This window comes from Pygoscelis adeliae, unplaced genomic scaffold (assembly GCF_000699105.1).
Source record: "Pygoscelis adeliae isolate BGI_AS28 unplaced genomic scaffold, ASM69910v1 Scaffold315, whole genome shotgun sequence".
NCBI classification, from domain to species: Eukaryota; Metazoa; Chordata; class Aves; order Sphenisciformes; family Spheniscidae; genus Pygoscelis; species Pygoscelis adeliae.
Window position 1 is genome coordinate 1,733,321 of NW_008824865.1, and position 27,849 is coordinate 1,761,169.

General features: G+C 35.9%; 1 protein-coding gene across 1 annotated transcript in view; it reads left to right on the plus strand.

Moving 5' to 3' along the window:
* Nucleotides 1–27,849, plus strand: part of TBC1D22A (TBC1 domain family, member 22A) — a 200,209-nt gene that overhangs the window by 110,182 nt on the left and 62,178 nt on the right. Inside the window, exon 12 of the mRNA XM_009324397.1 lies at nt 7,603–7,730. Within this exon, the coding sequence (XP_009322672.1) occupies nt 7,603–7,730 (128 nt within the window). The remainder of the gene's footprint in view (nt 1–7,602; nt 7,731–27,849) is intronic.

A 27,849-nucleotide genomic window follows, 5' to 3' on the forward strand; every position in this document is an offset into this window, starting at 1 on the left:
CCTCCCCTCCCCTCCCCTCCCTCTACTGTTTTCTTCTTTTGCTTTGGGATCAGCATCTTGGGCTTTTTAGTATTGGAGTATCAGCTGTATCTTTTGTGTATGCAGAATTTATTTCTCAGTCATAGCTACTTGCTGTACATTTAGTGAGCTAGATTCAAATAGACCATTATCTCTAAATTGTAGGCCATGAGGAGAATATAATTTGGTAATATTTCTGGTTTTCTGCCAGTCGTCTTTTCATTTTGTACAGGACTTTTCAATTTATTTTTTTTAAATGCTTTTATTATAATTCTTACAATGGATGATTTTAGCCAGGTATAAAAAGCTAACTAATTCAGGAACAAGGTATAATCAGCATGTAAATCTCTTACTCAGATCCCTACTATTACTTAAAGCAGAATTGTGTATCATAATGAGATTTTGTCTTCAGGAGCACATTCATGATCTTTTGAATGTCTTTTTAGGCATCAAGAACTTATTTTGTTATTAATGTATATTAATAAAAATTAATATACATACCTAATAATAACTCATTGCTAAGCTGTAGTCTTGACAGAATTACTTTTGTTCAGACTTTTATTAATTCAGGTTGGGAAGTTGTAAGCCTTATTCTGCATCTCGCAACATCTCGCGTTGAGTTTTTACTCCAAACTCTTGCCTTTGTCTCCCATAAACATACTGTAATGTATAAGGTAGAAACAATTTGGGAAGAGAGAGAATGAAATACAAAATTTGCTTTTGGTAGGTAGAGTACTCAAAACGAAAGTAGTCATTTACTGATGACAAAGTTCCTTCTTTTGGACAGCAAGGTTCAGTATGTGGGAGCTATTATTTTAAGGAAATGACAATGTTTAAAGAATCTAGGTGTAGTAGAAAAGATTTCAACATTTTGTTACTATATTGACTGAATGGATAGTACACAGAAGCTGGTGGTGGATATGTTGGTTGTGGAGTCCCTACAGGAATGAATGAAATTGCATGAACTGCTCCATGTTAATCAACTGTCTATGAGTCTAGACTGGAGCAAAATGTGCTGCAAAATGGTGGAAGACAAGCATGGATGACCATATCCATATGGAGGCTTATGCAATCAAAGGGATGCTTGTTCCCTCAGGACATCTGGAAGCTTGCAGGCAATACTTAAGAAAACCAGTTTTATCGAGTGTTTGTGGTAAGTCAGAGCAGTCACTGCTTTTCAGGAGATTCTGGTCTCATGCGTGCAAGCTTGCAGGGACAACTTTTGTGGATAACACCATTTCTAGTAAGCAGTGTTCCTCTAGATTATGTAGTTTATTTGTGTTACAATACTGTCTTTTTTAATAGCTACCCACACTTTTAGAAAGTTCAGCTAAGTAGAAATAAATGCCTGCTATAGTACTGCATTAAGTAGAATAAAATCTAGTTGGTTGGTTGCTTTACATAGTTAAGAAAACAGTACTAAAGTTTTGTAGATGGAAGCTAGTACTTGGAAGCTGTCAGTCAAGTATCAAGTCACAGCATTATGAAGAAACAGGAAAAGAAATGTTACTTTACACTATTTACTTAGATTGTACCTAACATCTCATACTTGTAATGGGCTGGGCCATGAAAACTTTTCTGTAGTCAAGAAGTTGCAATATTGCACAAAGAGGGAAACATCATTTTTGCCTGCTCAATATCACAGAAGTTGTGGCATTGCAGTTTACTGGTTTTAATCTAATGGTCAGTCAAATTCCAGGCTTGCAAGCACATCCCTTGTGAATGAATTTGAGATTAAACCATGTGATTTTTATTTTTTTTTGAAATTCACCCTTTTAATAAACAGTGGCAAAATTTAACTGATAATCTGATATGTCTAGTAAAAGGTAAATGTTTGCACAGTAGTGTATGGGAGAAATCTGATTAACCATGAAGTAATGAAATGCCAAACATTGTAATATTTTGACTATTTGTCACAGGACATCTAAAAAATTTAAATATGGATTTGCTATAACCTATGTTATGAAGCTTCATTATCACCATTAACTGTCAAATTGAGTGAGTTAAGTCATAGATAATAATTTCTTACTACATTTGACCTAACATGGGATGAAAGGTGTCTGGATTTTAAATTCAACTGATTAATTTTTTGTCAAAACTGCTTCCTAAGTAAAAGAGTAATTTCTATCAAATTCTGCAGCTGAAAACTTGCTGGATTTTTATCTTTCTTACCGATGGAGAGAAGACAGGAGGAGAAATTTGGATCACACTGGTCTATTAATCAGTTTTTTTAAAAGGTGTCTGGAAAGGTGTTAAGTTGTATTTAATAGTAAAAGTTAATTGAGGAAAAAAAAAATGAATAAAATAGTGACTGAAGACATTGAGTATCTCTGAAGTAATTCTTAGTTATGCATAGTAGTTCTGTCTCTGCTAGGTTCCTCCACAAGTTTATTACCTGCCAAAGAAATTTTTTGTTTCTTTGTTTTAAAAAACTTCTTGTCACTGTTAGATTCGCATTTTCATACCGGGAACCTTCCAAAAGAGTCATTAGAGAATTAAAAGAAAGACAGGCTCCTATGTTAATTCTGTAAGAGACTTTATATATTTCAAAATGAAAGGGTTTTGAGTTTTGAAACAATGGTTCTTCTGGGTGTCATGCTTTCTTATTAGGTGCTTGTGTTATTCTCTCTAAGTTTATAGATTATGATGTTTATTTCTTTGCAATGTCAGTTGTTTTTAAAAATAACAAAGTGACTAATTAAAAAATGAAGATAACTATAGTCGGTGGAGATTCTCATCTGTAGTAGACTTGGAATTTGTTTTCTGAAATGTGTCAGCGCTTCACACTGTTCGCTTTCTTCAGCTTGTCTTCCAATATGTTAGTCTCTGAATGATTAGTCTATAATGCTTGCCTTTATTGGCATGGTCCAGAAAGAAGATAATCCTGCTAGAGTGCCGCTGGAAAACAGGAGCGCTAGCATATTTCTACAGCATGTTTTCATACATTAGGGAGCAATGCACAAGCATCACTCTGCGTGTAAATGGCAGTGCCAATAAACCTCTGTGGCAAAGGTTGGCTTATTATTTTACTGTTCATTTTGGATTGGTAGCAGAGGAGTTACTCTTGTAGCTAGAGTACGCTCTTCGAGAAGAATTGTGTGGCTCTTCATGAGAAATGCACACTTTTCTTTCTTTTATTGAACTAAGGGCCTATTTATCAAAGAATCTTAGCTTAACTGCATTTCAGATAATTTTTAACAATTAGTGCTTTTTATATTTACAATGAATTATGTATAAAGTATTGATAAAATGGAGTTAAAAAATGAAGCACCCAGGGTATGAAATATGAGTAAAAAATGAACTTTAAATAATTTTCAAAAGTGTCAAACCTAGGTCTAAAGTCAAACGTCAGAAAAGGTTGCTAGGGTTGATAGGAATCTTTAAGTAAAGGTCAACACCAAAAGGCTAATATTCTGAAGTAATAAATTATACAGATGAATGCAGTGGCACCATGCTGTGCCACTGTAATTTGGCAATTCATGCATAATTTTACTATTATTTTTAGGTTCCTCTTTGCTTATATGTAAACTTTCCTAGGCACTCATTCTGACAGTATCCCCCAGTCAGGACAGCAGTTAAGTCATGCTTTAGTACAGGTTATTTCTGTCCTTACAGAAATAAGGACAGAAACAGCGTTAGTTTGTGATTCTGTAGTCACATACAACTTTAATTCTGAAATCAGTAAAACAGTATGAGAAGCTGACATTAAACATTAACAATAAATATTTTCTATGTATAGGCTCTTCTGCCATAAGAAGCATCTGTTTAAAGTGGCTAAACGTGATCATTCAAAATAATATATTCAATAAGTGCATTTATTAAATTATAAATAGTTATAAATGCTTTTTATGTACCAAATACATATTTTTGGCAGTATGCTACTTTGGAATGCATCTGTATAATGTATTTTATTCTTTAATCAGAAGACTTGCTTACCAAAACTTTATATAGAGATTTATTGAAAGTATTTTGAAACTTATTAAATTTAATTCTTTCTTTTGAATGTTGATAAAAGAACTATCTCTTTTAAAACTGTAAAATACTTTTACTATCAGAAACTGCAATAGAAGTATTTTTTATAAAACCCTTGAAGTCTGAAAGCTGACAATAATTATATATCTTGCTTGTTCATTGCACACACATACTTATTTTCATTGAAATAGAAAATTTAAATTTAGATTATGACTGTCCAAATTACCTTTGTCAGCAAAATAGCCTCTACTCACTATTAACAAAATAGGAAGAATTAGCTTTTTTAGTCAATACATCTTCTATTCCAGTCTTGCATCAATTGTACATAATGCACAGAGTTTAGTAGTCTCTTTTTTAACTTGTTTAGACTAGAAAGCAACTTTCAAGAAAATCATTATGCCTATTAATAACTGTAGTTGAAATACCACAACTGACACAATTTATTGTTCTTCATTACTTACTTTCAATGCCTGCAAGCAACCAAATGAAATTTGTTTCTGCTGTGTGAAGAACAAAAAGTTTGTGAGTTAGTAAGTTCAGTTAGAAATAAAACTGACTTTTTTGCATCCTGCTTGATATAGTTGATTATCTAATTACAATAGTCTGCAATATAGGTATCTAAATGTGACATTTAAAAAATAAATTTAACATAATATCTCACTTCAGTGTATTGAGCTTGCAGCTAAATTTGCCTAGAGCAAAGGCAGACATGCGGTAGTAATTCTGTACTTGTTCTGAATAACCAACCTAATGGTGTGCTGGGTGAAGAACTGGCTGAAGGGCAGGGCTCAAACGTTTGTGGTGAATGGGGCTACATCTGGCTGGCGACTGGTCACCAGCGGTGTTCCTCAGGGTGTTCAGTTCTAGGGCTGGTTCTGTTCAATATATTTATCAATGATCTGGATGCAGGAGTTGAATACAACCATTAGCAAGTTTGCTGATGATACCGAACTGGGAGGTGCTGTTGACTCTGTTGAGGGATGAGAGGCCTTGCAGGGGGATCTGCATAGATTGGAACATTGGGCAATCATCAATGCTTTATTTAACATTTGAAAATTTAACAAGTCGAAATGCTGGCTTCTGCACCTGGGACGGCGTGACACCAAGCACATGTATAGGTTGGGAGAGGAGTGGCTGGAGAGCAGCCCTACAGAAGGGGATCTGGGGGTGCTGGTCGACAACAGGCTCAATATGAGTCAGCAGTGTGCCCTGGCAGCCAAGAGGGCAAACCGCATCCTGGGGTGCATCAAACACAGAATAACCAGCTGGTAAAAAGAGGTGATTATCGCACTGTATTCGGTGTTGATGTAGCCTCACCTGGAGTACTATGTGCAGTTCTGGGCCCCACAGTTTAAGAAGGTTGTGAAGGTCCTTGAATGTGTCCAGAGGAGGGCAACAAAGCTGGTGAAAGGGTGGAAGGAATGTCCTATGAGGAGCAGCTAAGGACTTCGCGCTTGTCTAGACTTTGGGCTGAGGGGTGACCTCATTGCTCTTTACAACTTCCTGAGGAGGGGAAGTGGAGAGGGAGGTGCTGAGCTCTTCTCCCTGGGATCCAGGGATAGGACGCATGGGAACTGCTCAAAGCTGCACCGGGGAGGTTCAGACTTGACATGAGGAAGCATTTCTTTACCAAGAGGGTGGTCAAACACTGAAAGTCTTCCTAGAGAGGTGGCTGATGTCCCAAGCCTGTCAGTGTTTAAGAGGCATTTGGACAATACCCTTAATAACATGCTTTAACTTCTGGTCAGCCCTGAATTGGTTGGGCAGTTGGACTAGGTGGTTGTTGTAGGTCCTTTCCAACTGAACTATTCTATTCTATTCTAACTGTTTAGAAGTTAGAGGCATGCAAGGCCTCTGTGTGGAAAATGAAAATACAGAGGTTTCTAAAGCTTATACTGTCTTCAAAATGTGGACTTCTACATATAAACTGCCTTGTTTCATTTTAAGCCTATTTCTCTAAGGTTGCAGATCATACGTGGTTACCACATCTGTCTTCTCCTTCCAATAACTTTTCAAGCTGAGGACTTGCTTCATCAACATTTTACAGAAGGAGAAAAGTCTCCACTGTGCAGAATTCCATGACTTTTATAAAGCTCATTTGTTGATTATTTAAAAAAAAAAAAAAAAAAAAAGACCCAGATTAGCAGTGCTGCTGAGGAAGGGCTGCAGAGTAAGGCTAACAGGTAGCTGTTGTGTTTGGAGTGCTGGCTAGATACTCATTGCACTTGCACAGGTTGCTCACTTTATGGAGAGCTCAGAACTACCCTTGATATTGACTGTTGTGTCTCTCCCAGCTAGGGCAGCTGATGAGTTTTGCAGAATGCCTGGGAAAGAAGGGTGTGAAGGTGATGGGCGGATATTTGGTTTGTAGAGGAAGGAAGAATATTAGTCACAGGGTCTTGAGGCTATGGTGGGTAGTGGAAAAGCCATCACAGAGTTCTTACGTAATTTTAGAAATATCAACAATATGTAGGCACAATATACAGCAGTAATGCTGTAGTACTTTTCCTGTACACATATGACAGAGGAGGAGAGGGGTTATCCAGGACTTGATGAGATGACTTAAAAGAGCACAAAATCATTCTCTCTCCACCCTCATTCTCTATCTTTTCACATCCCGTAGTAGCAGTTCAGTCTGTTGAACAGCAGAAGTATCTAATTAGCTGGTTAGTGTTATACATAGAAGTGAAATGATTCTTTTAAAGATTCACACATCTTTATATATAGCTATGACTTTAAAAAGTTCCCAGGAGAGGTAACAGATAGTTTTAAGATGTGCATACAGTTTTATATATTTGTCTATATATTACAGACTGATATGACTGAGTATCATCTTAGAGGTCTTTTCCAACCTTAATGATTCTATGATTCTATTGAGGCCCTTAGGGACATGGTTTAGTGGGCATGGTAGTGTTGGGTTGACGGTTGGACTTGATGATCTTAGAGGTCTTTTCCAACCTTAATGATTCTATGATTCTATTGAGTACTGCTTTAGAAACCATTGATTTGTACTGGTTTTTATTTGTATTTGTTTGTTATACTAAGAAATTATTTAGGCTGCAAATTACTTAAATTTGCTTACTGTATTTCCTACACATTAATCTCACTTTTTTTTTTGTCTCAAGAGAATGCAACCTTTACATGTACTTTCCTTATATTTCTTTGCCTTGTTAATTCAATATTGTCTTCTTTTTATTACCAACACTTTATTTTTGGAAGCCCTTATGTTATTTGCAAACCTTGTTTCTTGTAGTCTTGCCCAAATAATTTGTAGCCTAAGAAATTAGTGAGGATATATGTATCTAATCATTTCACTTTATAACTTTGTATATTTTTTGTGGTATATTGTAAAGGTCTGACCTTAATCTTTTCTTAAGATAGCACAACAGAGAGCAGTTGTTTAAGCCATCTAGAGGCAGAAAAATAATCCAATGTAATGTTTAACTAGTTGTTTCTATTGTGGGGATTTTCATTCAGTTGTAAGAGTTTGCATGCACCACCACATTTTATTTGCTTGGGATCGGAGGAGTATTTTATTTTTTCAAACAGTGCATTTGATACTTAAGGACTTCAGAAAAGTTGCAGTAAAATCTTTGTTTATTCTATCTCCAGAACAAGTTCATAGGCACTTGGATCAGCATGAGGTGAAATACTTGCAATTTGCTTTCCGTTGGATGAATAACTTGCTGATGAGAGAAGTCCCTTTACGGTGTACCATCAGGTTATGGGACACATACCAAGTAAGTATTTTTTTAAACCTCCATAACTCTGATAGTGTGTTTTGGACATGCCAGTATGTTTGTGTGTGTTTTTTCTTGAACCTTTTGTTTTAGTGTCATTGAGAATCATCATAATAAGAGAAAAAGCCTTCAGTGATCATTACCACTTAGGAGCTTTTAATGTCTTCAGTCTTCTTGCCCTTCAAAACCAAGCACTTGATGTCATGATAATTTATAGTAGTAAAACGAACACTCACTCAAAGCATGCGTTAGTGTCAATACTCTCTTCTGTCTCTTCAGAGAAGCAAAACATTGAATTGTGCTTAATCAATGCCCTCCATCGATTCTGAGTTCCAGGCTTCTTACTGCCCATCTGCTTAACTACTCAATCCAATACTAGCTTCCAGTCTCCAGTTCTCAGCGTTCATCCTTCTGTCACGTCTTCTGTCTTGTTGTTTGTCCAGACAAAACTCCTTATGTTACTGACCTCTAATTGAGGTAATTATTTTTCCTCAATAAGTTCTTGCCTGACTGTCAAGTGAAGGAATTGATATCAGAGAAAAACTGTTTACCCATTCTTAGTTCTGTTACTTGACATTCCAGTAGCTTCTGCTTGCAATTTTTAACTATGTATTTAAACAGTATGCTCTTATCTACTATCTTTGTTGTTGAAGTTAACGGGGCAAAAAGAAGGGGGGGGGGGAATTTTAAATTCCATGAGAGTTTTCAACTCAATTAGTTTAGTAAATATGGGAATAACGCATAATTTATAATGTCTCATAAAGGGATGTAACATCTTTAAATATCAGTGTATTTACATCTGCTTGTTACGTAGCAATGCTTAGTTAGTTTCATAGGCTTTAATGCCAGAATGTCCACTTAGACCATCTATTCAGACCTCTAACAGAGGGTTAAGAATTGCTTGCTATTCATTTAATGAATCCAGTAAGTTGTTTCAGTGAAGTGTGTTTTGTAGAATGGTATGCAAATCTGATAAAATGTTGAGAAATGAGGGATCTATCACTTCTATTGTTAATCTGTCCTAAGAGGTGGTATCCTTGCAGGTTTGATTTGGTTGTTCATCTTCAAGAAATTTCTGAATTGAATTTGGCTATTGCTTCCATCTGGGATCCTTTTACTTCCTCTGTCTCATTATAACATCTATTAGTAATTTTTATTTCTGTTATTACCTGGCATTTTCTTCCAGTGGAAAATATTTATTCTTTGTAAGATCTTTCTGATAAACTGAAAGATTAAGCTATTTAAATGTTTCACTGTAGCTAATTTCTCTCATTTTGAATAATTTTTGTTGCTATTGCTGCAGCATTTCTAAACCCTGAAGGTTTTTTTTACCATGCTGACTCTAGCACTGCATTTGGTATTTGATGATTAGTCTCATCAGCGTGCTAAAATGATGTAAAAGCCCTTCCTTAATCCAGCTAACCACCCATATGTGTCCAAGGAATAGCAGATTTTGCCAAAACTTCACTTCTGTGAGCTATGATTCTACGATAATGTTGAGAAATTTCTTTTGAAGTCTAAGCATGTGGTTATTTCTCAAACTAACTGTTGCCATGCTGAAAGGACAGCATTTCTCATTGCTAGTCCACAGGCACCTGTCAGGTTACACTTCAATGGGATCTTTATCCATAATAAGTGGTTGTGATTATTTAATTCTGATTTTGGGCAAATTCTGCTGTATTACAGTAGTTCTCTATAATATTTAAAATCTTAATACTTATGTATTTACATGGGATTTCCAAGTGTATCTTTTAAGTGAAAGTTTCTTATACCTAAATACCTAAATGGGATTCTTATACCTAAGTGAGATTATTTTTGCATATTAAACATGCTTAAGGAGTAATTCTGTGTTTTGACTCAGCAGGTGCAGCAGATCTGTACTGTCTTCTACATTTTGTTATTTAGCAGACTGTTCTGTGTGCACTTCTTGGTGAACAGTGTATTTAAAACCAGTAAGGATATCTTAATGTAGACAGTCACCTATAGTGCCAACCCTTTTTTGAAACAACCTCAAGCTGTTCCACAAGTTGCTTATCAGATTTCAGTTGTGCTTATACCAAATTTATTATCAACCTATAATATGGATCTTATCAACCTGATAATAAATGCAGTGAACCTACAGGAGCTGGTAAAATTTGTGCAAAGTTTTTGCTAAAATGTTAAGCAATAACATTATAGATTTTTACACAAATAACTTGTCACTAAGCCATTCGGTTGCTTATGGTTTCTAACTTAATCATTTACAACTGTATCAGCAGTGCTGCTTTCCAAATGGAAAACACACTTTAGAGATGGAATTTGTTCAGTTAGTTTTATCTTCTGATTCATATTTTTAACTGTAAAGCCTGCTATAGGCCAAAATGTCATTTAGGGATACATCGGTAAAAAGTTTTTCAGAGGGTCTATCTATGGATGGACCTGTGATGTTGGATTTGAGAGAGATATGTAAAATTAGTAAAGGCAGAAATATTAATAGAGGATATTATTTTTGAAAGAAATTTAGCTTTCCAGATACAGATGGAAGGACCAATCCTACTAATAATTGTAAGGGCCTGGATAGATGCTTAACTGCTTTTCTCACTGTACTCAAAGGCTGATGACGCTGTTATCAGGCTTGCTTTTGCTACCTCATGTGTCCTAAAGCAGGAAAGGAAGAAAACATGGGGATTCTCCTTAGATTTCCACACCTATGCCTTCTATTTTAGTGGCTACTCAGGATGTGCATGTACTGACTTTTTCCCCCCTATTATTCTCGATCTACTGAAAACAGAAATGCATTTAACTGCAGTATAAGTTCAGAGGGAAGGTGAACTAATCGTGTTGCAACGTAATATTAGCCACAGCATGGGCTACAGGCATCCCTACACTGCTGATGTGAGGGCTTTTGCTCAGACTCTACCTACCTGACGGCTCTCGGGAAGGGATGAGGTGTTTTGCAAGGCACTGTTTACACGCAGCTCTAGTCCCAGTGCATGGCATGATTCGGGAACAGCATAGGAGCGGTGCCAGAGGAGGGTCAGGATAGGTGGGACAGTCAGATTCCTTCATGTGGAAGGAATGGGAAGACAGGCGGGGCTGTCATATTCCTTCATGTCTGCACCAGGAGTGCGTTCTGGCTCCCCCATTTCCTGCAGAAATCCAGGGTGATGGTGGATGGCCTCCTTCCCCTCCCAAGGACTAGAGAACAGTGGCCTCTCTTGAAAGAGAGGATCCTGCTGATGGTGTTTTCACAGAAAAAAAAACGTTTTGTCTCCTTTGTCTTCCCCTCTCCCCATCAAAGCTGAAATAATGCCTTGTCTCACTGAGCTGCACGTTTTCCTCTGTTTGCAGTGGAAAAATAAATACTGTGCTGTCTCCAGCTTAAATTCCGGACTGGTAATTCTCAGAGCAGGCCCCATTTTCTCATGAACTGCAACAGGGGCTTTTCAGCGGAATGACAGCACACTTAAATAGTCTGCTGTTACGTATTTCCTAGCGCAACAGATAACTGTTGTTGTCTGGAGTTGTTAGAACCACATTCTGTCTTTCAAAATTTGTTGCATTGACTTTGGTGAGAATAGGATTGGATGCTTAAATGATGTCCGTCTCTGTCTCAGTGTGTATGGTAGCAAAGGTACTCTAGCTCGTGTCATATTTTCTGTCTAGTTTAATTTAGTTTTCATCAGTCATTTGTTAGGCTCTGTGTAGTAAATCATTGAACATGTAATCCCAAATACCTGTACCTGAGCTAGTTAGTTGAGGGGAAGAGAAATTTGGAAAGGTTCCCAAATCCTCACTTCAGTAAATACTCTGGTATTCTGTAACTGTATCTATGAAATCCACTAAAATATATCACTGTCTTCTGTAGCAGAACTTTGTAAAGTAGAAAAATTAAAGACATTATGCATCTTGCTTACAAAAGATATGTTGTGAGAGCTTCTTAGCTGTAAATATTTAGTTTCGTTTATTCTTTAACCTGAATTGCATTTTAATGAGAGTGAATTATTCCACTTTTTCACTTGATTCAGGCTTTGCTATTGTTTCTTTGTTGTTTTTTTTAAAAGATAAATGCTGTAAATACCTTGTAAATTCTTTCAAAATAGAAATTGCTTGTTAAGTTATGCCCAAGACACTCAAACTTTAAATCTGTAGAACTGATCAATATAAATGTTCATAGACTGTGTCAAGTGTGAAAGATTCCACAAACCAAAATAGTGTAACGTAAGACCTCAATTTTATCTTTTTATTATCTCTTGCCTTTTTATCTTACATTTTGTCATCTTTTTTGGCATAAAGAATTGGTAAAGTGAGATAGCATGATGGCTGAATTATTCAGGATGTATGTGTTTAACATATTTCTATGGACTTATGAAATGCAAGTTAGTTTTATATTTGTTCCGTGCCAGAGGGGCATTTTGACACTAATTTAAAATTGCTTTTGTATTTGAAACTGACTTTTGTTGGCTTCTAACTCTGACTTAAAAGATTCCACATATTGTATTAGAAATGGTGAGGATATCTCCATGCTCAGTGTCTGTGCTGTTCTACTCTAGATAAATATTTTAAATGTTTACCATCAAAACCTCAGAAAGTATCCTTGCTTCAGTTCAAGATATTTTATTGAAGTTTGCATCAAATTTTTATTTTGGTTTATTTTATTTCTTAAAATGTGTGTTGTCCTTGAGGCACTTTTAAGATCCACTGTGTTTATGTAGCTGCGTACTTCTCTGTTGGGCGGGCAGGGGGAAGCAATGCCATTACAGTGATGGCATCCATTCTAAACTCTTCATCCTTGACTAGAAATGGCAATACAGGTCTTGAATGTCAGTGGTTGTATACCAATACTTAGAGCAGGACAGTGTTTAGTTTTAACTATCAGTATTTTCAAACTGCTTAAATATTGAGTTCAAAACTACATTTGATTTCTGGGCAGTTTGGAGCTGGAAGGAACTCTTTAACAATGCCATCAAATCATCGTGATACAAGATAACATGGTGTTATGCTGACTGCTGTTTTAAATACGATAAGAATTTTCATTGGCATATAAGTACTTCATTTTATTTACTTTTCATGTAGAATGGAGCGCATGTATTTTTCATTACAGTGTTTTCCTTCTGATCTGATGTTCTTACATAAATTACCTTTTTATGCTGTCTTTTGTGCAGTGATTTCTCTGTGTAAGTAACTCTGTAGTAGAACATAATTTGCAGAAGAGACACTGACACAAGTTCCATAGCTAAAAACTTGCTCAGGGGAAAAAAAAAAATAAATTGTAGCAGCTTTGTATATTAGTTTTCAGTTTTAAATACATGGTGGCAAGTGCCGTGTGACTGTTTAGAGTTCAAGCGTACAGCCTAATATTTTCTTCTGCCAGGAAGCCTTTTTGTTTAGTACCACTTAGCTGACTGCTGTATTGCCAGCTCACCAGTAGAGTGATGTAGTTGAAATGAGACATGCTCAGACTCATTGGATACACAGCAAAACAGGCAGGTGAGATAGGTACTGTTTACAGTGCCCTGGTGTCCTACTTTACAGCTTTACCCTATTCTTGTGTGAGGAAAACTTCAGTGTTACCAAGATATCTTAAGGCTTATCCTGGAAAATAAATGCAAATTAAAGCATATAATCCTACAATGTAAAATGCACGGTTACAAAGATTTACAAAAGATATGGGAAAAACCAAATTATAACACTGATAGAATTTGACAATACTGTTGATTTACTGTCTCACTGCTGAAATAGGCTTTTCTCCTAGCTCCTGTTACTCCCTGCTCCTTGGCAGTATCTGTTAGTTTTCTTTAGATTAGCCCAGTGAAGGGGCTGATGAGTACCACAGCCAGTGGAAGGAAGAGAGGATGAGAGCGCAGAGCTGTGATTTGAACCCTAGAGTTAAATCAAAATGATTGCTTGTCCTTTTCCAGCTTATTTGCCATCTTTTCCTAAGAAGATTTTCTTTCTTGGTAGATAGTACATTTCTCAGGTTGCATCCATTAGACAAACTTCAATAGAGAGCTCCCATTGCTGGTGGAACCTACTGGCTTATGCCTCTCTTCCTGAAGTCCGGCAGGTGGGTCCAGAAAAATGTATTTTTTCCTCTTTGAAATTTAATCTTTCTTCTTCATCCAGGAGACTGATGCTTCCTTTGCTCAAAATAAACATTATTTTATTTTTCTGGAAAATGTAAGTGTGTCTTCATTAGACCAAGTATTATCACGTGTACTTGACCAGCCATTTATATCCTTTCCTTCTTCAAGGAGGGATGAAGTTTATTTTCCCTGTCTTTGACTTAGTGTTCATTTTTATTGTCATGTATCTCATGTTGGACCTCATATACTCTATTGAGCAATATGGTAACATAAAAGTAGACGTCTTAAATATAAAATGTTATATTTTAATAAAAAACATTGGTATAATTTTCCAGAAGTGCTGAGGACCCAAAAATCTTGCTGAGGCTCATGAAAAACTGCAGAAGCACAGGTTTTCTCTTTATCCAAATAGAGAAGTAGAGATCTAACTCTAGGGACATAGTAAAATAAAAGTTTGGTTACAGAAATTGTAACACCACTACCTCCTGCCAAAAAAAAAAAAAAAAAAAGAGAGAGAGAAAAGAGGGGGGAAAAGGTTACATGTAATAATGTTATTTGTCTGGCTGTCAGTCATTGAAATTTAAGAAATATTCAAAGATGCAGTTATAGTTTTTTCCTGTGTTTTCATTTTTTATATAGACTCAATCAGAGATTTTGATTCCCTGAACATGAGAATGATTTAAGTTTGTTTTTCAGTAGAGTTGTCTTGTGATTAGTATTTATTTAAAAAAAAAAAATCAATTAAAGTTGAAACAGGAGTGCGTTTCTCAGCAGACACTGGAGAATCTATACAAGAAAGATATTATTACTACTCTGGTCTCAATCAAAGCCTTAAGCCACCTGAGACAAGAGACTCAAAATACATCTACTGTAAGCAGATTTAATTTTTCATGGACAGGAATATTTTTCTTTTTATGGCAGTTCTAACATCTCTTTTCCATGTTGAGTCCATGATATTAAGTAGACAATTGTTCTCATCCTTTTCTTCAACAGGAGCATAAGACTTCTCAGTGGTCTGATCTTTTTTCTTTTTTTTATACAAAGCATGGTTTGGACCATAAAGATCCTTGAACCAGGTTAGGTTAAGTGGACGACGACAACAAACATTTAGAGTGAGAGCAAAAGAGCGGGGAAGGTACGGTTTGATATACCTCCCATCTTCTACTACTCAGAAGCTTTATTATATCACTATCTGTTATATATATTTTTTTTAAATGCTCATTGAGTATTATTAAATATGTATCTAATTTTTTTAAAATATACTGTTTAAAACGTTCTGTGGCAGTGTTTTTTTGCAATTTCTTTATGCAGTGTGAAAAGAAATTCTCTTCCTTTGATTTAACAAAAGATTCTTTTGAATTTACTTCCACTTTTTTCTTTGATTATGAGAAATTGTGTCAAATCAGTCTTTATTCACTTTTTCTCTGTCATCTGTTTCAAAACTGTTTTCTACCTTTGTATGCAATCACTTTTTTCCCAAGCTGAAAATATCTGTACTTACAGAAGCCATTTCATGCACTTTTTGTGCTTATCTTCCTTCTCTGTAGTTTTTATAGTTTTACTGTAAATTTTATTTCTGTCATATACTAAATGGAAACTTCTTCAAGAGATGAGCACACCACAGATTCACAGAGTGAGATGAAGTTGTTTTCTATTTCTTTCTTTATTTCTGTGTTTATAATTTCTCACGGCTTTTCTCCTGTTGAATATGAGTGCTTTCAGGTTCGTAGGTAGTCCAGCTTGTCTGTCCTACTGGTTAATGTCAAGGACAACATCAAGTAAGGATGCTTTGCAATGTTTTTCCCTCTGTGTGTATATCCAGACTGAATTTCACTTGCCATTTTATTATTCAGTGACACAACAGCTCTCTGCAACTTTTTGCAGCCAGCTTTATTTTTTACCAGTAAAAGCTATCCTGAATAATTTTGCATCTCTACCAAACTATTCTTTTTCAAGACCACTTTGTAATTTAGTGAACAACACAGATCCTATTTTATGTTTGTCCTTCTGATTCATGAACACTTTCTCTCTTATTCGACAACTTAATTTTAGAGTCTTGCTTAGTGACCTTGTTAAAAGTGTCTGGACATCTGAATATTTAATATCCAATTACTAACACATGGGTAGGATCATGTCTGTAAGATTTCTAGGCATTTGTCAATTTGATTGAAACTGGCCAGTGGGTTAAACGTTTCTGGAGTAGGGGAGAAGGACCTAGTGGGATATAACCTTTCCTGCCCAGACATAAAATGTGAATGTGAAAGTTTAATCTTCTTAGGAAATAAAGGTAAAAATACTGTGTGACGTGGTAGTGACTCTTCTTGTCCACCTGCCATATACCATCAGTGAAACCAGCTCCTGGATTCAAAAGCATCAGTGGCCTCTGGAGCCTGTATTCAGCTCATGCCTCTCCCTCTGATTCTGCTACCTCTTGATTTCTCTTGGGGTTGTTTTTTTTAGCTTCTTACCTGAGAGCTGGAATTCACTGTCCTGCTGTCTGCTAAACCCAGCCTTGATCTCACTCACTTTCACTATAATTCAAGAACACCTTTTCATGTTGTTTTCTTAAAAAGTAAATCTAAAAAAGTAAATCTAAAAGTATGATTTAAATCAAAATTAGTTCTTGGACAGCATAGGAAGATGTGAACACATGAGAGAAGGACTTTTACTTGGAAGACCGGCAATCTAAACATGTTCTTGTTTAAACAAAACGTCCTTATTCTAACTCTGCATTTCTTTGGAAGTTTGTAGATCCTTTTGTGTTCAGCAAGTCAGTATTTTCCCTCATGTCAGTAGACTCCTGATACATAAAGCTTCCCTTCAACTTGAGGAATTGAAAAGTTTTTATACTTTTCGAATCTTTGTCAGGCAACTGACTGTCATCACCTTCTACCACATGGATAGTTATCTTCTGGGATAACTTTATTGCCAAGGCAACCTCCCATTGACAAGAGTTGTGCTCATTAGGACTTTATTGTGGCAGGCAATTATATTTCAGTGGTATAGCACTGAAGTCAGTGACCTCTTATTGTTTATCTTGTGCTAACCGCAATCTGAAATAACATAAAACTCAAAGAAAAGAAGGTAAGAATGTTAGTCAAAAAAAGAACCAGACTGCTTTATCTTGAACCGTATATATAACTTTATGTACAGTCTTTAATGTGCATAAGGATTATGGGCACAATGGAGAAAACCCAAGTTTCTAAAATAATAATTAAGCTTTTCAATGTGACCTTAAAATACAGTCATTCACATTTATGCAAGGTCTTAGGTTTTCTCCTAGAAAAGAAGAAAGCCCAATGCTATTTGTAGAATTATAATGAAGTGTATATACGATTGGTACTCTTTTATTGATCATCCAGGTTTAGTTTTGTTAGTTGTTCCTATTTATTTTGCAGTTTCTTATTCAGAGACAGGGTTCCCAAATTCCCAATGAAAACAGACTAAGCGGGTCCTGATTTTGAGCTGGACCACAGTCTTGCACAGAGCGGTATGCACATTCAGATCCCAAACTGTAATCTGCAGTTATATATCCTCACCTTCCCCCACCCTGTCTTGTATGTTTTGCCTCGACAAGGATTTAAAAAAAAAAAAGTTAACTTCCTTCCTCATCAAATAAAATCAACTTTATACCTGTGCCAGCCCTTCACCTCTCCTAATTGGGATCTTAGCCGTATCACTTAATACATCTCATCTGATCAGCCCTGTCTTTATTTTCACATTCTGTCTTGGCCTTGCAGGAAGAATCAGTCTTGGCACTTTCTGTATCTCTGCTCGAATACTGTGGTACAGCAGAGCAGGTTGAGGACCATGAGAGATGTATATCAGGTTACTTCTTGAGAGTAAATTCCTGTATAGTTGTGTTTACCTGAACTCCGAGAAATACGCACATACACTAGCAATTATAAAACTGACAGTAGCTGCCTGTATGAGATGCCTAAATATGACTCCGCATAAAAATTGAAGTTATTTAGCACAAATGCATGCCCTTGGATGGGTTTGCATATTACTTGCCAGTACATGGGAATTTCTGGGTTTAGAGGTCTGTCGGATCTGGAACGCCGAGGTTCCTAGTCTCTGGCCTTCCTACCTGTGGGCTTACTGTGAACAGCAGAGGTGGGGTTTAGTTTGAGATATAAATGCAAAAGTATAGGTGTCTTACTGTAAGTTTGTGTGTGTGTGTGTCAGGTACCTAAACTTCCATGACAGCTGATGGAGACCTAGTGAATAAACTCAGAGGAGCCTAGAGAGACATTAGTTATGGCTTAGAGTGGCTGGTCAGCTGAATCCCTTTTTAGGCTCCATTGAACATATTGACTACATCTTCATTACCTGTGTAGCTTAAGTACATAGCATGCTTGTAGACACTTAAATTTAGAAATCTTGATCTCAAAATGGAAGCGCTCTGAGTTTCTGCAAAAAGTGAGTTAAAATTCCTTTCATAATATTCAAAAGGACTTTTTTATCATGTGAAATTCTGGGCTGCTAGATCAACTGGTTTTAATGTAAGCGTGGATTGCAAATATGTTTATGTATTGCCAATTTTTGTCCAATTTTCTTTGGTAGCTTTCATTGACATCAAGGAGGATTCAATGTGGAAAATAAAAGAAGGAAAAAGATGTGTAGCCATGCTGTTTTATGAGGAAGGTATTTAGACATGCAAAAAGCATACAAAATCAAAACTCAGTGATATGGATAGGGAAACCTGTAGGTTTTTCTAGGTTCAAGTTCTTAAGGCAGCTTCCAGTACTACTGAAATAGATGGTAATTTTTCTGTGGCTAAATGGAAGTTGATTGTGAATGCAGAGAAGATGAGATAAAGTACTTTCTCTTATGCTTAACTTAAAGAATGTGAGTAATCTCATAGACTTGAATTGAACAACTCATGAATTAAGTTAATTAAGCATGTACTCTGAAGTGCTTTATTGATTAGGATCTTGATGCATGACTCTATAGGATGATAATAGAATGTTAGATACATTCTAAAAAATAGTTTGTTTTGCTTCTTAGCTATTTTGAAGCAGTCAGTGTTTCTAGAGGAAGGCTTTATTAAAGTTAATATTGTTTTTAAAGACCGAAGTCTGAAAGAGAATCTTGTTGCTACACAAGAGAAGAGAAAGGAAAATTGCCTTTCTCACATCCATATGCTCTTTAATTCTGTGCATCTTTTAGATTCTTAGATTCTGTACACATCAGACTTTCTTAACACTTTTCTGTAATTTCAAAGGTAGTTTTAAAATTAGTATCTCTAGTCCCCATGTATACCCTTAATCTCTGAATTATGTTTATATTTGTAAAAATTTTCAGCAGTGCCCAGTGACAGGACAGTGGTGCCCAGGTAATGGGCACAAATTGAAACACATGGAATTCTATCTGGACACAAGAAAACACATTTTTCCTGTGAAGATCATCAAACACTGGCAGAGGTTGCCTAATTTATGGGGTGTCCATCCTTGGAGATATTCAGAACCCAGCTGGACATGGTCCTAGACAACCCGGTCTAGGTGACCCTGCTTTAGCAGGATGGTCTTTTAGACTGGATGATCTTGGATGATCTCAGAAGGTTCTTTCCAACTTAAATGATTCTGTGATTTATATTAGACATAATTTAAACAAGTATGTATTAAGAGTAGCTGCTTCACGTCTGTTATGCCTATGCAGATTGGGAAGTCAGGAACTGAGAATTTATCACATGCTTTTCAAAAAGGAATTTTCTTGCAAGTGATTGGAATATATGTGCCCACGTTTGCTACTTGAGACATCTAAATGAAGCAACCACTAACACATATTTCTGCCTTTGCTTCCACATATGCCATTGTCCATTATTACAACTTTCCTTACACTGATCTCATGCTTTCCTGCCGCACAATGAGCTGAATCATCTAGAATGGTAAAGGTGAATATCTTTCCGATAAGTGAGCTGTCAGAGGTTTCCTGGCATGCCGAACTGTCCATCTTTGCTGTGATTTCACTGTTGCTTTGAGATGATATAACTTTTCTCTGTTGGGTAAGTTTTCACCTAGATGAGTTTAGTGATGTGGCTCCTTTCATGACTATATAACCCTTTATGTTGGCATAAATGAAATCGCATAAGTACGTGCAAGGTGGTGAGCTAGGTAAAACTACCTTTTCAGCAGCAGCCTATGCCTACGTTGTCCTAAAGCAGCTGTGGAACTCCATATTATAAAGTTTTTCGTAAAGCTGTCTTTGTACATGGGTTATTTCCCTCCCCCCCAGGAAGTCTGCATGGGGGGGGGGGGATTTTGCATAGCCATATTTCCCCTTCATGTGGAGATGTGAGCAAAACCATTTAGCCCATCTGCCTCACGTTATAGACGCAACTAATTGCCAGAGCAAGGATGCCTGTGTAGAGGTGAAGTATTACCAAGCACCATTCAAATACAAGACATTTTATTGAGTTCAATGTGGCATTAAATGACTTCCCATTACATAGCAAATAAATTATTGTAGGTGTTCCTTAAACTCATCATTTGGTTCTACTTACAAATTTATTTTCCTATTCCTCTAAAAGAAGAGTTAATGGTTCCTAAATGAGGAAACTCCTTTGTTAGTGCTACTTATGTGAATAGGCCAATAGTTTCTAGATTAACTGATTTTATGCTCTGGGTATTTTGTTAATAAAATGGCATGGATAAAGGGAGAAATATACTTGGCTTAAGAAAGAAATACTTAAAATCTTTTTCAAAAAGCCTTGTGTACTTTTGCTTTACTAATGTGCTTTATTGTTATCCCAGATATTCAGTAAAGTCGGCTCGGTTAGTGAAATATGTAAAATTTTAATCTCCTTTGACTATTGTTTCAGCTGCTGTTGAGTGTATGGCTGTTCTCTGAAAATGGTACTCCGCAGTTTCTGTTGATTGAATAGGTGTTCTCTCAGTTTACTTAGACCTATCTTAAGTCCTCTGTATGATGATCACCTCCCAAAGTATCACTACCAGATATGATGCTATCGGAATTTAATTCTGTTATTTTTATAGTCTGAGTCACACAGATTCACATAAACCAGATGCTTAAAATAAGTAATATCAGTGCTTCCGAAAAGTAGGTCATTCTCTACATACAGTATTGTTAAATGTTATAACCTGGTTTTGTCCAGTTATTCCTGGTTTATCTCAACAAAATTGTTCCAGTGTCAGTGTAACATACTGTTTATTTTCAATTATTAAATTTCATTTTGTAACTGCCAATACAGCAATCTAAACCTAGTATGTGAAAGTCAGAGACTTCTTAATTTTAGCTATACACAATGAAAATTCTGTAAGCCAAATGATGGCTGTAGTAATAGATAACCGCAAGTTTGACTTCAGGGCATTTGTTCATGACAAAGTGGTTCGCTGTTGTTGAAAAGTACCTTTGATATATGAGGAAGCACAGATCCAAGCTATTGAGTGCTGTCAGCCACGTGGTTTTTACAGCCACATGGATTTTACTTAGAGTAAGGAGAGTAGGAGAGTAAGCTTCCTTCATGACTTTAAAAATAGATTGTTATTATTGGAACTTAAACACTTTTGAAAAAATTTTCAAACCCATTGTAAGCATTTTATGCATTACAGCAAAATAATTGCCATTGTCTTTTCAGTTAAAATTGATTCAGTGTAAGCTGTATGTTTCACCTTTTCTGCCTTTGTGTCACCTTTTCTGCCTTTAGGTACTGTTTAAAGAAAATAAAAGAAAAAAAGAAAGAAACAAGGGAAACACTCCATTACAAGCATTCTTATCGGAAACTTCCTTGTGCTCACTGATTCAGGGTTTTCTTCTCATGCCCCTAATGTTCTTTAAACATGAGAGTTACTGGAAACAATACTATTGTATTCTGTTTGTGCTTGTGTTTGTGTCATGGATGCAGGGACTTTCCTGTGTAGGTTGTGGGCAGGGATGCGGAGTCAGTGTGTAATTCACAGTTCGCAGGGGAAGGAGCCAGAGCACAACAGGAACTTTGCAGGGCACTCCTGCAACGCAGGCTAGAGCTGCTCCTTCTTCCCACAGAGCCCTTCCTCGCTGAGCTTCACTTATGTGTCTTAAGAGACTATGCTACAAGTTCAAGTTGTTTAGTATTTTAAAACTGGAATCTAATTAGTTCTCTTTTCTCAAGCTGCTGTTGTTAGTTACGCTGGTCATTGGTGTTCGTAGAAGTGAACACTAACAACTAAACCATGACCATCATTTGATTTTTTTCCTTTTGTTTCTGATGTCTTATTGTTGTTAAAACCTGAACAAATGGAAAATAATCCTAACATGTTGTACAGTTCTCTGGTTCCTTGTTTCAAATTTAGTAAAGAATCCATAGCTAACACGTAGTTGATACAGATTACCTTAATGTGAGAATGCGTGATGTTTCCAACTTTGAACAGTAAAAATTTAAAATCAAATCAGAAGTGTTTATAATAGATGTAAGATGAACAGTTGAATAAAAATGCAAGCATTTTGTTACTTCTGTAAATGACACAAAATTGGAAATAATACTGAATATATGGTTTATATTATTGTGCATAATAAATTTCTGAATAGCAGAACTCCATCCAGGTAAGAAACAAAATAAATTACCATAAAATAGACTTGAAATTCAGAAATCTACAGTTGATACCACTTCACAAAAACAGGACAGCCTTACCACCATATGTAAAATAATTAGTACATATTCATGACAAAATTCATCTATGTACTGCAGAACATTCTACTACATTGAAGATAAGTAGGTTGAAGTGCGTAGATAAACCTGATTTGCTTTGAAGCAGACTATTTTAGTGACAAAACTTTTAAGGAGCTTACACGGAAAATCTATTGAGCTTTCAAAGTAATTTGTAACTCTTTTCCGCTATGTAAGACATAGTCCCTAAATTCAAACACAACATTGGGGCGGGAAAGAAAGGACAAACTAGTATTCAACAAATCCAGTAAACCCCAGTAAAAATAGCTTCTTTTTAGTAGCATAGATCCTCGTAGGGGGATTATGAAATTGGTATAATTACTGTTTGTTTCTAGAATGTACAACATCATTAGAACTACATGAAATATGAAGAACCTTATCTTCTTTTTTGTCTCCGGTGCTTTAGCTCCTAGTAGTGATCACTTCTTCCTTAATATTCTGGCCTTTCTTGTTTTCCTGATACATGACAGTCTTGTGCTTTGCTCTGCCACTTGCATTGCCCTTGACTGTCTATTTTGAGAGCTATTCTGCCCTTTCTTCCAGTCTCATAAGGGTTCCTGGTACTTTTTTACTTTTCCTTCTCCATCCTATTCATGGGTGATCTGAGGCTTTCCTACAACTTCACTATCAGCTTATGCTGATGATTTGCATATCTACTTTTTTTTCCTTACCTGACTCCCTTTGTTAAGATGTGCATTTCAGACTGTCTGTGTGATAGTTCTCCCTAGATAGCTGATGACAATTACTGATACCAAGAATTATTCTTTTTCCTCCCGAAAGCTCTTTGTTCTCTTATTTTGTAACTTTCTGTAGTAGATCCTGTATAGGACAATTTTGTTTAACATATTTTTCTCTTACATTTCCAGACTACCTGTATTCTACTTTTCCCTCACAGAATTTCAAAAAGCCCAATTCTTATTCTTGTTTTGAACTTTTTGTCTAATATGAATAATATGAATCTCTTTAAATCAGATAGATTATATGATTTGCTGCTTCTGTCATTACTCAGATCTTCCATCATTCAGTTCCTTCATTTTCTTGCCATTTTTCTCTGTAAGTATTCTTGTGGTTATCCCAATTTAGTTTTTTTTTCTCCCAGCAGTAGTTCTGGGATTACTGATTAAAAAACTCCAACTATTTCAAAGTGTATATAAATCTGTGCTAAATTTTTGCTTAATTGGAGTTAATATTTTTGTAGTGTGAAACTGAAATAGTGCTACATATGCTGCAGTATGTAGGTGAATATGAAGAGGTTCTAAAGTGATGCCTAACGTGTCATCAGTTATGGACAGTGGCTTTAAAATTAAATTTGATTTCAGCTGTCCTCTGGACTGTCTTTAGTAAGTGTTATTCCACTAAATCTTTGCCGCCTTTAGCTGTTAAGATTCATTTCAAAGCAACAAAAAATTTCAGCATAGCAATCTTCAGTTTGGCACTGGTTCAGAAAGTAAGTTGTCCTGATTATTCAGGTCTCTGAACAGAGTATAGAATGTGCACTGGAAAGTACAATTCGTGAAATATTAGGTTGTTGTAGTGGTTATTCTGATTAAGTACACAAATCACATTAATAATAATACCTGCAGATTTTAAACTAATGAATTAATTTGATACTACTATCTCTCTTTTTTTATTTTGTCTAGTCTATTCACCTATTTGAAAAGATGTGTCTATGAAAGAACATCCATTTCTAATTCAACATTTTTGCCTACACCCAATCCATTTTCACTGTGTTTTTAATAAAGAAGTTAACAATCTTGTACACGGGAGTCAGTGGGTAAGATTCATTTTGGGTAACTCAGTTGTCTCCAACAATATTCCATAGAGTAGTAATATCTTTCAATGAAGCTAAAAATCAAAATAAATCTCTCTAAAGCACTCAAGATTAAGTATAATGTCTGAATCACAACTTGAGCATCATTACTGTGCTGTGATACTGTCATGACTTTGTAAACAATGAAAGAGTTTACAAATAAAATGAAAATAGCTGTTGTGGGATATGTCTTTCGGAGATGGTGACTCCACATCTGCTGTTGCAGTTTTTGAAAGCCACAAATGTAGTGGTAATTGAAGGAAGATAAATTTCAATTCAAGCTGGAGGTACTTTGGTTAAATGCTGGAACTGTGTTTTTCCACAGTAGAAAGGGAAAAATAGGGCTTTATTTCTATTTATTAAAAAAGTTTATTGTAAGAAAGAATAGTGTTCTTTATTAAGGAATTAGCATCACAGTATTAACTGTGATGTTTGAGAAATCCTGAGTTTAGAATTCATGCAATCAGATAGAAGTTGAATTGTGTGTTGCCAATGGCACAAGTTTGTCATTCATGTATGCTGACAAAGGTTGCCAAAAATGCTTTTGGGAATTTCATTTGAAGGTAGCTTATGAAATGAGTTAAGAAAATCATACTTTTTTTTTTTTTAAAGTGCCTTCGATTGAATACTCCAAAACTGGTAATTCGTGAAGTTGAACAATACCCTTTTCTCCAGTGTTTACAGTGTGCTGTATGCTGAATTTAGCTACTATTATTTTGAATGGTTGAATATTATTACACTAAGGATACTTCAGCCCACTTTAGCAGAGTAGTAAAGTACACTTGTATTTAGCTAATTACTGAGATTTCTTTTCATTCCAGTTGCAGGGGTTCACAATGCTTTAATTTCACCCTGGCTAGCTTTTATTTCTCCACTGTCTTAATCAGCACTGATAATTCACCAACCATTCTATCTTTGTTTCCAAGTCCTCTAATTGCAGCCTTCATATTTTTCTTTCTTTTTTCTTTTTCCCTTGAATGTAAAAATGTTTTCTCTCTCTAGAACCATTAAGCTGTTGGTTAAAAGACATATTTTTACAGCCATGGAAATGAGAACTTCCAACTTTTTTGAAAAATCTTGTGTCGATAGGCATGCTGCTAATTTTGCAGCTTTGTACTTCTAGGTGCTTATAGGCAGTATCCCTGCAGTCATGTGAGGTGACCTTAATTCTATAAATTAGCATGTGCAGCTCATGAATACTACTATTCCCATTTTGATGTGCTGACGCTTTCTAGGTTGTTTGGGTTCTGTGTTTATTAGGCACTTTTTTCCAAATTCTTGTCTTGAGAAGCAAGATTTAGGTGCAAATCTGCATATACATGCAGCAAATGGAAGTCTGCATTTTGGTTTGGAATAGTGGTGCAGTTCTGAAGCATATTCCCCTTTTGTCCTCACTTGCCTTCTATTGGTTTGGTTCATGGAATATTTTTGGTGTTAATTGCTTTCTGAGGCAATTTAATGGTAACCTCTTTTTCAGCTACGCACCAAAGAGGCTCCAACACGTAATGTCCCCTAACGGGGACATACATGTCTCAAGGCAATGACTTGGACAGCTTTGAACCACGTGAATGGTGGGAACATTGTATTTGAGGGCTCAAGGCTAAATCTAGACTGAAGTAAAATCCAAGGCTAAACTGAGTGTGAAGTAAGATGCAGATCCAAACTGCATTTACTGTAGCTGTGGAAGCCTCAGCCTGAACTGCCCTGATCTTCTCATCATCTCCTATTGCCCTGAGTTATTTGCTAACATAAATGTGGACATGAGCTTTCAGATAACCCCATTTGGTCCATCTCACATAGTCCTGGATTAAGTAGGCACTATCTCAAGGCCAATAGTGCATTTTGTTATTATATGGAGATCACTGCAGTCTATCAGATGACTCTTAGTCTGTATCTAATGTTACTCAGTGCATCTTCAACATCTGCTGAAAAGATTTAAAAGTTGTGTACATTTTTTCTATAGTCATTTCAGACTATTTGTGCTTCATTAACAAAAGTTCAAATGTATCTAGTTTTACTGCCATTGCCATATCATGATAGAATCACTGGGTATCATTATACAAGATAAAATTCGTCACGTATTTGTGCAACCGTAAATCAGAACCTAGTCCCTTGTTTATTATTGTTACTACGGAAAGTAGTGTTTGTATAGAAAAATTTCAAGTTTTGTCACAATATAGAACATTGTGTTGTGTTGATAATAGAGTTGAAAACAAGGAGGACCTGTGCTTCACAAGCTCCAGAGTTGAAAATAAGGACCTATCCTTATTCCAACTTAAGTACCATAGGAGATATCTATCCTGCTACTAACCTCATATTCTGATCTCCCCTATACCAAGGTGAGATTCATTATGACAGAATGGTTATAAATCTGCGAGGTTTGTGCTGTAGCTGTACCAGATTGCACATTAATTTTATTCATGAATGGAGTATGAATCATCTTTTAAAATACAAAATTTAGTAACTCTCAGTGGGGGGAGGAATAAAGCAATGTTTAGATAACGTTATGACTGCCAGAACAACAAATTCAAGAAGGCAAGATTATAATAGATAATTTCCTTTTCTGCAATTCTTTGATTCAGACCTGTTAACAATTGCCAGACTTGCGTGGCCAGTTGTTTCATGTTTTGAACTTTCTGGATGTTTCTAATAGAAGACAGAACTAGAGCATTATATATTCTTATTTACAGCATAGTATGTGGCTATAAAATATAGAATATACTTTACTTACAAACTATGTTGTAAATACTTCCATTTGTGACTTAGTAATTTTTTCCTGTATAGCTCAACAATTCCAAGAATTGTCATGTTATTTTCCATACATGTGAACTAGTTACAAATTCCATGTACATTTTTAAATTATAAATGCATCTTCACAAACAAGCATACAGGTAGTTATGCTTCATTTTTGCTAATTTATTCTTTTGATGAGAGCAGTGTGTTTATGAATGCCATCATCCTTATTCAGTGTGTTTCAGTTAATTTTCCTTGGAAATTTGCATTGGAAAGATGTGATATTGGTGCTTTTCAATTTAAATGCAGTAGCATCCACTAAGGAAGTTGCAGTACCTGTATTTCTAAGGGTGGCTGGTGTATGTTGTTGTAACTGACTGATTGTGTTAATCTAATCAAACTGTCAAAGCAATCCTTCTTACAACATTCTTCTTCATAAACCCATTAAGCATTTGAACTTGTAAGCCTTTTACGACTTTTCCTCAGCAGAAAGTAAACATGGATCACAGTCAAAGGGAAAAGGAGTTAGAAATGAGAATATTCAGAAAGATTTAACTGGCAAGCTGATATGTAGCTGTGAGAAATAACAGGAAAAAACATCATGCCAGTTGCTCATCAACAATAATTAAAATATAGTTCATAAACTTATAGCTGATACTTTAAAAAGAACTAAGGTGTGTATTTTCTAGACTTTTTAATATAGCATTTCAATCAAATATACTTTTCTTTTTGAGGATAGGTGATTAGCAGTGATTTATACAGAGTCCACGTTATCTTCCTGTGTGATGATCTTTCAGCCTGCAGATTAAGTCATATTTAAAACCGAAGGTTCATTGTAAGAGG